The sequence below is a fragment of the Fulmarus glacialis genome, unplaced genomic scaffold (assembly GCF_000690835.1).
Source record: "Fulmarus glacialis isolate BGI_N327 unplaced genomic scaffold, ASM69083v1 scaffold11906, whole genome shotgun sequence".
NCBI classification, from domain to species: Eukaryota; Metazoa; Chordata; class Aves; order Procellariiformes; family Procellariidae; genus Fulmarus; species Fulmarus glacialis.
The window spans coordinates 561-12,167 of record NW_009216246.1 but is presented as its reverse complement, the minus strand read 5'-3'; the positions used below and the strand labels follow the sequence as shown (position 1 = coordinate 12,167).

General features: G+C 38.7%; 1 protein-coding gene across 1 annotated transcript; it reads left to right on the top strand.

The window, feature by feature from the left end:
- Positions 1 to 6,662: 6,662 nt before the first annotated feature.
- Positions 6,663 to 7,844, top strand: LITAF (lipopolysaccharide-induced TNF factor). Its single transcript, XM_009579238.1, has 3 exons — positions 6,663 to 6,840; positions 7,240 to 7,396; positions 7,736 to 7,844. The coding sequence occupies exons 1-3, from the start codon at positions 6,663 to 6,665 to the stop codon at positions 7,842 to 7,844; spliced, it is 444 nt and encodes a 147-aa protein (XP_009577533.1).
- Positions 7,845 to 11,607: the final 3,763 nt, after the last annotated feature.

Here is an 11,607-nt window from a genome sequence, read left to right as displayed (position 1 = left end):
AATAGTTCAAATATCTCTTCGAAGTTGACTTTTAAAGCAAAAGGGACATTAGCAAAATTAAGTTGAAAAGCTGAAGCTGTGGTTACCTCCACAATACTCACTATTTTGAAGAGATTGTTTTGTAATCCTGATGTCATCTTATTCTTTATTAGGAATTTCTGTTTTGATACTTGGTTTTAATTTTATACTATTCACTATAGTACTTGGTAAATATTATCCGTGCTTCGCATTTGAAACTTTAACTTTAAAAAAAGAAAAGGAAGGCACAGGAGAGGTGGTTGCCATGCCACCTGGCATGCCACGCAGCAGGGATGCTGCCAAGCGCTGTGAAGACCTGAGATCTGTTTACATCTGTCTCCAGGAAGGGAAAAAAAAAAAGCGAAAAAGCATAGCAGTAATTTTTAAATTGAACCAGCTGTCCAAAACTAGTCAGTGGTAAGAAATGAAACAACATTTAACATCATTTAAAAATAAGTTTTGAATATTAAATATCAAGACTAGATGTGTTCATGCTGGAAGTTAAGATCATGACCATTTTGAAATCTATGAAAGGGTGTTGATTTCTTAGAACTTGCTCTTCAGTAAAGCAGAGGTGAGGATGGTGTTCAGTCGCACAGTGTCTGCGCAGCAAAAGTAGCTGTGACTGGGGGCAGTTGATCAGCATTCAGCTCTGTAGTTTAGTCACAAAGGGAAACTTTTCTTTTTCTGAAGAAAACAGGAGGTCAGTGGTTTTTAAAAATATAGCTGTGGAATATTTGATACTACAAATATCGTCACAAAAACTTACTGAGTTTAGTCATCTTTGACTGCTGTCTTGTTCCCTCTTCAGTCTGCCAAAGCTGTGGTGTGAGTAAGAGAATGGTGTGAAAGAGCAATACCTGTCCTCAAGGAAGTGATGGCTTACCACTGATACTGTTCCTGTGTACACGCTGTGCCTGTAGCCACGTCTGTCCTTCTGTACCACTCCTGTGTTTGTCCTAGCTACGTGGCTACTGTAAAACCCACACTGGACTGAGTACACAGTTCCCTTTCTAATAAATCTTTCTGCATTTCTGCTTAGTCTACTGGGAAGACCATGGAACTACTGAAATGTATAAACATTAGTAGCATTTACTGATGCATTACCATGCCTCCAGTGCAGCAGATTGGTCTTGTGTAACCTGGAAGAGTGAACAAACTTGTAGAGGTTCTTTATAGAAATGTTTATAGGCTTCACTGAAATCCTGATGAAAGCTGTGTTGTGTAAGGAAGGCAATCAGCAGTATTCCAGAGACTTTTCTGCACTCCGGGAAAGCAGAGAGGCTTGTGTCATTGTTGAGAAGCTTGTGCGCTGGGTCTTAGCCACACTTTGTGTGGATGGAGTGACTCCAACCCTAATCGGATACTGAAGCCTGAAATTCTTTTTCTTTGTGTGTTGTCTTTTGTACCTGCAAAGTTTTCTCTAGGCATCTTTCAGGTGTTGAAAGAGCTTTTTGACTTGAGAGACATGGTCAGAAAAAGTGTAACATCAAGAGATGCTACCTGAGGCCTATTTTAAAACTTTGAAGAATGACTGTGGAAACAGGTACAGGAATTGGCTTGGTTGGAGAAGAGCAGTCATGGATTACAAATGAACTTGTTTATGTTGCTTAGAAATAACACTTATTTTCTTTGAGGTTTGCAGTCTGGAGATGTGTGTCCACAGAGCCTTATCCTTGTAATTGAAGGTTTAAGGGAGAGATTTTTGGATGGTAAGTGAGGGAAAGGCTGAGTAAGTAGCTTACCAGAGCAGGAACCAACAACAACTTTAGATTAGTTTTTTTCTTTTTGGTATGTGGACAGGTGCGTAGGTGGTATATATGATAAGGAAAGTAAGTACTGGCTAGTGACTCAGCAGAAGAATTGCCCCTATGGCTGCAGAGGCACCGAGGGTGACTGGCTGCATAACTGAACTCTGCGCTCGCTCAGCTGGTGCATGGTGGTAGTTGATGATTCCTAGCTACAGTGTGGAAAGGAAAAGACGGGTGATCCTGGAGGGCAGCAGTGTTGGCATGGACAGATACAGACATGAGTGGTGAGGAGGCAACATGGACACTGTAAGACCAGCAGACGTTTACCATGCGGGAGGCAGTGGTTGAGAACTCTGGTTGAGAACTCTAGTTGAGAAGTTACGGTAGTAGAAGTATATGAGATAAACATTAGGATATGTGACTGCTTAAGGGATGATGTAGACACAAGACAAGCTAGTTGTGAGCTAAGACTAAAACTTACTACAAAGTTTGGAACCATGATAGACTGGAGTTTCTAAAGCATCTCACAAAAAAGCAAGAAAATCAATCTTGTCTTAAAATCGTCTGAAATTCCTGTATTATCAAATAGATATATTTACATTATGTCTTGTGAAGTAAGGAAAAAAAATATAATTTCAGGTCCACTAATAAAAAACAACTTCCTATTGATATCTAGATACTGATCCAGAATCTGCATTCCACTAGGTGCACAACAGTACTTGGGGCAGAAGGAGTATTTAATAGCCATACAGTTCCTATTGTTGCTGCCAGTCTCTGTACTTGGGATGAATTAGTGCTTCTCTGACCTGAACCAAGCTGGCAGCAAGGGAGACAGCCCAGCAATTAAGGCAGTTTTGTGGAGAATTGTCCTTAGTGAAGAAGTCATTAAAGCAAATGAATTTGTTTTGTTTACATCATGACCGGTATCTTTTGCATCAGTTTTGTCATAACTTAGTATTTAGTCTTTAGTGTATGGATAAAAACAGAACTGGACCTTTGTAATCTTTTTGTAGTACAGTAACCTAACTTCTGTTTTCTGGGTTATTATAGAGTAATTTAGGTTGGACAAGGGATCTCCGGAGGTCATTTGGATCAGCTGCCTGCTTAGGACCTACTTAGATGAGGTTGTTCAAGGCCCTTTGACTTTGTATTCTGTTACAGCTTTCTATTCTGAAGTGTGTTTCCTACTTACGTTCTTTTTACGGAATTATTTACAGCCAGCTATGGACCCAATGGGGAAATTCTGCATTATTATCTGGCTCGTTTACTGTACCTTTTGTTTGTTTCTAGTAAAAACTGTCCAGTCATAGCTTCTGTTTCCTTCCAACTAATCCATTCTTTGCCCTTGTGTGTGTTGCTTACAGATTCTGCTGGCATTCCCAGTGGGTGTTTTCCTGGACTTAAAAGATCAGATACCACAGTCGTCTATAGCCAGCAACTTTCTGCCGTGTGTAACAAACGTGCAACAATCCAAGTAAGTCAAACCTCTTTTTTTTTCTTTCTTTTTTTTTTTTTTGTCTGTGTGGGGTGGGTTTTTTGTTGTTGTTGGGGTTTTTTGTTGTTGTTGCTTTTTTTTTTTAATTTTCTTATTGCCTGAGACCTTTTTCCCCCATGTTTCTCTCCCTGCCCAGTGCAGGCTGTGCTGTACTCTGTGCTTTGAGGCCTGCTTAGGTAATCTCTTTCAAATTGAGGTGCATAGCTTCTTGGAATAAGCTTAGGCAGTGGAATATGTGAAGGATGTTATATCCAGGAGAAGGTGGTTGGGCTGGGAATAGAGCAGCAAGAGTCGAGAGTCTGGCAGGGGTTTCTGAGACAAGCTGCAAGCTTTCAGGGTTGGATGGCAATGGCAGAGAGACAGTAGCTTGGCTCTTGTGCTTGTGGCCACCATGCGCCTCTTCTGGTTTTGGTCTCAGTGGTGTCTGCTTCCTTGCTCAGCTGAAGCCCCTCACATGCCACGCTGTTTCACAGCCTTCCTCTGGCCCCGTTTCGCCTGCCAATTCCTCTGCTATGCTCCCAACAGGTGGTGCCCAGCACTGTGTCTTCATCCTGGGTAGAAGCTAGTATGTCCCTGCTTGAGATCTGCTGTCTTGCACCCAAACGTGAATGACAGAATTTACATATGTCTTGTTTCTTTTCATCCAACATATATACCATTCAATAAAAGTCCCCCCAAAAATGAAAACTGCTAAGAAATCTTAAGAAAATAATCACTTCTTACACTCCTATAAAAAGTATGCTTTCTTGATGATATTGCCATCTTGTTCATCACTTGGATAGCCAGATATAGGCTTACTTTATTTTCGTGTCCTTGCTTTGTCTTGCACAGCATCTTTGCTAGTGTGTTGTACCTCTCAGTAAAAATTCTCTAGAAAGCAATTTCCTGTAATGCGTTCAGATAAATTCACATTCAGCAACATTCCTTACAGTGGAAGAAAAAAATAAACTATGTATTTCTTTTCTAAGTCATCCTAATAAATGTGTGCAACAGAAATGTCCCTCCTCTTGCTGAGAGTGCATATGTATTGATTCTGAGTTTTGGAATGGTGCTCTATGAAAGTAAAAACAGATGGTCTGAGACATTGGGTCTAGTTTCACGATCTGCTTACGTTCCTTTGCATGAATGTTGTTACCATCTCCCCTTGTACCACTAGCATTTATACTATTGTGTGGCTGGTGAGACTAAGGAACTGATATGGCTGAAAACTCACTCCGTAGTAGTAGGTAGCCGAAGTGGCAAGTTGGATCTTTCTTTTGGTAGAAATAGTCTTAGAGTGATTTAGGACATTTGCTATTGCACTGTTTTAAGAATATAAATTTCTTTTGATAAGAACAGGAAAGTTCTGTAACAGTAAATCCATACCAAACAATGAAAATGTTCTTAGTTCAAACTTTCATATAGCTAACTATGCTTATCTTTTATATAAATTTCTTATGACAGACATACACTCTGATTTAAACTAAAAATTTTACTTTCTTTATGCTAAAGTTTGTTTCGGAAGGACTTCAAGCAAATAGACATAATTACTTAGTTTCAGGGGAGCCTACTTAAAAGCAAGCAGAGCATTTTTGATCTGTACCTGAGTGCCTAAGGAAGATTTCAGATAAGGAAAATTGTTCTGTAAGGTAGTAAGTGTATTTGCTCTTCCATTCTTAGAAGAGCAGTACTTGCTATTGCATTAAAAGCAGGTGCCAGGCTCAGGTTTGGCTGGACAGGGAGAGAGGGATGACTCTACGTTTTCCTCCATCTTCTCCAGCCTCCCAGGAGCAACATTTCTGCACGTAAGTTTCTCCTCGCATGGTATGTTAGTGCGAGGACTGCACAGACCTTTTTTTCTCCCCTCCTGATAAGGGACAGAGAGATCATCTACCCACAGTTATCCTTGGGGTGCTGTTGCTGTTACCTGTGTGCTGCTGTGGAATCCATTTCTATTAGACTCTTGTGCAGGTCAGGAAACCAGCTGGGATTAAAAAAATTGTTGCCTAATGATTCATCTGTAATTGTTGGGTAAGGCATGAATGACTTGACTTACCTTTCCACTTTTGACTTGTTGGAAGTTGGGCTGTGAACCTTGCAAATAGTTTTCTGAAGCATGTGACTACCAAGTTAGCTAAGTTGTGTATGTTTAGGTCCTGTTATTACCATGCAATGCAGTGGTGTCCCAAGATGTGATATGAACAATGGGGAGAATTGTTGAGCTTAGAATGCCTGGTGTCTCGCACTACAAGACACTGCATATATCCAGCAAGCTGCTGTTTTCAAAGCAACAAGCTTTGAAAATAATACTATGTTGTTGTGGGTATTTTTATTTCTTAACATACTTTTTTTTTTTTCTTCTTTTCCTCCTCATCAGTGCAATTTCTCTTACTCCTTTTATTCACACTAGTGCTATGGTTAATTATAACTTCTATATTACTATAAGAATATAGAATTAATATTCCAAATACAGCTTGCCCTTCCTAGATAGTACTGAGTGAAAAGATTTGCATGTGTACAGAGGGATCAAATATGCAGCAACAGAGAATGGTGTGTGGTTCTCAGAGCTGTCTGATGGTCCTTAGGAGGAAGAGAAAAAGGGAGATGCTTAATCAGCATTGATGCCGTGAGAGATTGTTCAACAAAGAAATTTGTGGGCAGAGTATAGGAAGTGGGTAGGCAGGGAGGAAGAGAGGAAGTCTGCGTTGAAATCACGATCATTTCTTTCCACTTTGGGAAAAGGCAATAGTTAGCATTCTTATACTCTGTAATGAAATAACAATTGGTGGAGGAAAGTTGCATTAACAAACTCATTGAAACTTTGGTAAGCAGCAAAAATGGCAACCTTAGACATATTTGACCTTTGAGTTGAGTTGGATGTACTTAATTGTTTGGGGTTTCTTTTTCCTTCAATATAAATATTTTTTTGTTTCAAACTGCAGCAGAGATAAATAGTCTTTTTTTAAATATTTGAGCTTCACCACAAACCAAGGTCATGTTAGTTAGCAACTACCATGTGGCATATCATACTGTTTGATTTTTCAGGAGAATGGGGGTGGATCTGAAATACTGTTCTTGGAGAATTGGGAGAAACTGCCAGATAGCTCAGTGTATTAATAAAGATGCCCCATGTCCTTGTTTTAGCATTTTTAATTTATAAAGGAAGAATTGGTCGTGGGAAAATGTGTAAAAACTATCCTGTGAAAAGGAAGACTGAAGGAAGCAAAAACAACAATGAAATGAAGATTAACATTTAATATTATCAGAAACAAATAACAGTCAATAAATTTTATGCTGGTAAAGGTGCATTTTAATCTAGTTATCTTCTTGCCTTCTGAATAGAGCCTAATTAGTTGTCACTTATGCTCAATAAATAATGTCTTTTGTTATAATTTTCTCTCTATTATGTTCTAGATAAAATGTCTGCTCCAAGTGGCATCCCTGTCCCATCTGCACCACCTTCTTATGAGGAAACAACAGGAATCAATGTGAGCTATCCTCACCCCTATCCTGTCCCAGAACCTGGCCAGAAACCAGATGGGAAGGGAATGAACCCTCCCCCATACATGGGACAGCCTGCACCAGTGAATAACCCCGGTAAGCCTGAAAAACTCTACTGTATCTCACGTTAAGGAAGTGTCAACTGGCTATGTAATAGGTGCTGTGCAAAAGATTAAAGATCGGAGTTCACAGGTATTCCCACCTTCCAAAAAATATTTTTTAAGGGAATAAGGTGAATCAATTCTTGCGAATCCTTCAGTGTGCACTAATATCAATAACATTATTTGGCTTTCTGCAGTTTTTAATGCACACTTTTTCTTAAGATAGTGTGTTTCTGCATTAGAAAATACCATGGTGATTTCTCTTTGTCATTGTGCATTTCATTGCTCTGAGCCTCAAGTATTTCAGAGTAGTAGCTGGTTCTAGCTCAGAGGAAGTTGATTATCTTTTTTTCCTTATTTACCCATTTAGTAAACAGCGTGTTTCTCTGCTCAGTTACAGTTCAGACAGTGTATGTGCAGCAACCAGTACTATTTTATGACCGCCCAGTTCAGATGTGCTGCCCTTCCTGTAACCAGATGATAGTGACACGTCTGTCGTACGACTCAGGAGCTTTGACTTGGCTGTCATGTGGTGGCCTCTGCCTGCTGGGGTAGGTTAAGTCCAATTTGCACTTTATTTTTCTCTTCTTACATGACCTTTTATAGCTCTAAGAAGTAACAAAGCTCTGAGCTTTGTTGCCTTTTCATTCTGTCTGGGACCTGACCCTTTATGGTTTGAATAGCCTACATCTGCATTTAAGTCCTATAGGACCTTAAAGAAGTTCTAGAACACTAGAGTCATGGACTCCATAGCTATGTGTTTTCTTCATAAAACTTCATGGTACCAGTTTTACTGATCGCTTTTGCAGGAAGTATATTTTACCTTCTTGTGTATGTAACAAGTGGTAAAACATTGTTTGTTTTGGTTTTTTTTTTTTTTTCCTTTGCAGGTGTATAGCTGGCTGCTGCTTAATTCCCTTCTGCATTGATGCCCTAAAGGATGTGGATCACATCTGTCCGAACTGCAGTGCTCTTATTGGTTCTTACAAACGTTTATAGGCAGTGTTTAAACATTGATAATTGATTGATGAAGTTGGTTAGCACCTCTACAAGACCTTTCTGAAGCTTCATGGAGACTTCTGATTGTTTCTGTGCATTCTGTCACTGGAAACCAATCAAAAGTAATGTTTATTGCTAGGTTGTTTGAGTAAGAATTTGCTTGAGGGGATTCTGACTTAGGTCTGTAAAAAGTATGTGTAATCTTTATGGGCCACTCAGTCCAGCACCAGTTGATAGCAACTAAATGTTTTCCCTTTCTGCTTTATGCAAAACAGGTTGGTGATGTTCTTCAGTTAATCTTGTCTCAGTTATGTTGCACGCTGGTGTGCTTGCTTACAGTCTTAGCACAGACCAAGAGGAGAACATCTGTGGAGACCTATATGGTCCCATGCTTGGTGTTGATGCTTTTGCAACACCACTGTTTACAAAATGTCAGGGAGTTGCCTACCTCCAAGACAGGTGCCCCTCGTTGACAAAAGAAGTGATTTGTTGGCATCTTTCAGGAGCACTAAAATTCACTTTAAAACTTTGTTAGCTGAAAGAGAACCAAACCTAAAGGATTCTTCCTTCTTGGAGGCTGCTTTACCAAATAGACAACTCAGGTTATTGTGCATCAACGGTGATTCAATCTAGTACCTGAATTTCCTTGCCAGTTTTGAGTCTAGTCATATCTCTACTCTGCAGTAAAGATGTTCATGCAGGAATTTTTAATAGATTTTTTTTCAGCATTTTTTGTTTGTTTGGGGTTTTTTACTGCTGATTTGTAAGTCTGTGAAGTGTTCTTTTCTCTCCACCCCAGTGGAAATGCCCATAGAGCCTTGGTTTTATAGCACTGGAAAACTTCCTGTTACATTTACGTAAGTCAACTGATAGGTCATAAACAAACCTCAGTGTTATTTTAAGGCTTGAATTCCACCTGCAAAACACAGATACAGGATCTGTGCTTTTAATTGTTGATCTGTTTGTTAATTACTGTTTCTTCATTAAGAAGGTAACATGTTTGTTAAGGAGTTTGATGATTATTTAGACTTGTACTCTGATTTTTCTAAATGAAAGAGAAGTTCTGTTTTCAGAAACTTAAGCTGGATATACTTATTTAAGACGATGATCACAAAAAATTAGGGAATGAGGCTCTGAAGATTGAAGTGGTTTACCACGTCATAAGCAGCAGACTCGGTCCAAATAACATCTTGATGCATTTGAATGGATACCTATCTAGAAAAGGCAGACAGGTGTTTAAACATGGCTATGATGCTAACATTCATTAATCTCTGTAAAAGTAAAAAGCTAAAATAAATACAAATAAAAAATACTGCATTTACTGTTCTTGCCAAATGTGCCTTTTATAAATATTTGGTATAAGTTAACTTTTCAAAAGTCTTTCAACACTTCACATTTGAAATCCAGGAGTTTCATGGATCACAAATACAACCTCTAGGCCTTGTGTTAATTGTTTTTCTAAACTGCTGCTGCTTTTGGGTCAGTGTTCAAGTGGTTTAAGAGTTTCCTTGTGCATTTGGAAAAGGTTTCTGATCATATGTATACCTGTACCGTGAGAATTTGCATCAGTAGCTACTAACTGGCAAGAGAATGATGGAGATAAAGAGCTGGTAGTTTTCCGCTTTGATGGTGCAGTACTAGCTCGTGTTTTTTGTCTGCTGCTGCACCACCGTAATGCTTTCAATGTTCTTTAAGGGCCTGGGTGATGCTCCATTGAATTTTCTGTTCTGATGATACAGGCACCGATTCTAACTTATGCAAGTCACATGCGTTAGTGTAAAGCAGTATTCCCACCCCACCTCCCCCGCACTGGATTTCACAGTAATGTACTTCAGTTTATCATCAGAGCAAGACAGGAAGAAGCAATAAAGCATGCAGTGTTTCCAAACTTGATGTTTGCTTGCATGGTGGGGAGGATTTTTAGTTCTTTTAGTACCCATGTCAGTCTGGTCTGGATAATCCTGCTGGATATTCATTTGGTGAGCAAGTCGTCTGATTGTCACTCCTCCCTACAAAGTGATGGTTGGAAAATCTGAGGTGGTGGCACCAGAATGCAGAACACTGACCAAAAAAAAAAATTATGTGGGGTTTTCTTTGTTTTGTTTTATGGGCACAGTCCACTGCATCTCTTTAAATTCCTCTTATGGATTGAGAATAGGACACACAATGTTGGCAGCTATTCCATCTAATTAAGCGTTCTGCAAAACTTTCTGCTGCCCCTTCTATACTTAAATACTAAAGCCTGTGTTTGTTCTCTTGTGTATGGAATTATCTACAGAATGCGCCAAAGTAACTTGCTTTGTTAAACTTATTTTAGACAGACAAATGCAGGATATAACTTGCTTTGTGTGAAAGTGCTTTGTGTTTGATTACGTTGAAGTTACTGTTTGTTTTTAAAACTGATTATATTTAAAATAAAAACTTTTTCTTTTGTATCTAGTGCTTGTGATCGGAAAATTATAACATTTGGAATGTTTCCAAACACATGAATGGCTGAAATGTTAAAACTAAGTCAAGAAATGTAATCACAGGGTGAAATGTTTCGGAGTCTTACTTGGCCCAAGTCTCTGATAAATGGCATTCTCTGGCCTGCAGACCAACTGTTTACATACAGAGCCACATTTGAAAATGTGTTGTTTTCCTGCAACTCAGGTCCTTTTAAATATTTTTTCAGTTAAAACTCCTTTGGGTAAAACTTTCAATACAACTAAACAAACACATATAGATATGGCTACGCTTTTACGTACCAGTGACTGATAGGGAGAAAATAGATATCAAATACTATGTTCGTTTGGAAAAAATCCCTATTAATCATGCAAGAATCTGCTTTTTTTTAATGTCTGAAGCACTTTTTTCTTTTTTTTTTCCTGAGATGCAGAAAATACAGGAAGGCAAGATTAATACCTCAAACAATTTTGTTCCAATGCATTGATTTTTATTACTTTTATTAAGCAACATTTTGGTTAATTTGCTAATAAGCAAGATGAGTTGTGAACAAATAGTTTTTCCTCTGTTGATAGATACAGAAGTGGCACGCTGACTATGTGCTCATATTTTCACAAATAAGTAACGAAGGGGCATAGGCCATCTGCAATCCTCCACACTTGCATGACAAATTGGGGTGAAGCCTTCCTGAACCTCCACCTTCATTAGCTTTCCAGGATGACATTGCTTTCTGTTGCACTTTGACAGTGTTATTTCCGGCAGACTTCTATTTTTAATTGACAGAACTTGCACAATGTTGAAACTTAGTTAATTCTGATGAGGCTTGAGCCAGAAGGAAATAAAATCTGTTTTGTCATGCAAAGAGGATCCAAAATAAAAGCTGTTAAAACAAGTAAAAAGCAGCTGATAGCCTTACAAGAAGTTGTTGTTAAGCAAGAGCAGAGTGGTTTCAAAAAGTTGCCATTTATTGCAGTGTTTGTGAAAGGACTTCTGGCAGTCTAACCACAAGTTCTTTTTTGAAGAAATGAGTTGTGATTTGTGTACTCAAAACCAGTTAATTATTCTTCATAACTGAGCAGCAAAAGGTGAGTAATGGAGTATATGTTGTCATCCTAGGAATAAAAACTAAGAAGCGCAAGTACTGTGAGGAAGGTGTGAAGTGTTTATAGTTCAAGTGAATTGTATTTTATAGCAAATTAATCTTTGTGTTCCTATTTTCTTTGTAAGATCCTGCAACATGATGCAAATTCATTATCTTTTAGGATGACTTTTAATGTATTTTTGTGAGGTGAATACTCTCGTGTGTGATGTGCTGGAT

What these genes read in the sequence shown, in the direction of transcription:
- LITAF (XM_009579238.1), top strand. Translation starts at nt 6,663, where the DNA reads ATGTCTGCTCCAAGTGGCATCCCTGTCCCATCTGCACCACCTTCTTAT. An exon ending in TGCACCAGTGAATAACCCCG is followed by an intron (nt 6,841 to 7,239) that starts GTAAGCCTGAAA and finishes TTCTCTGCTCAG; the next exon opens with TTACAGTTCAGACAGTGTAT. An exon ending in GGTGGCCTCTGCCTGCTGGG is followed by an intron (nt 7,397 to 7,735) that starts GTAGGTTAAGTC and finishes TTTCCTTTGCAG; the next exon opens with GTGTATAGCTGGCTGCTGCT.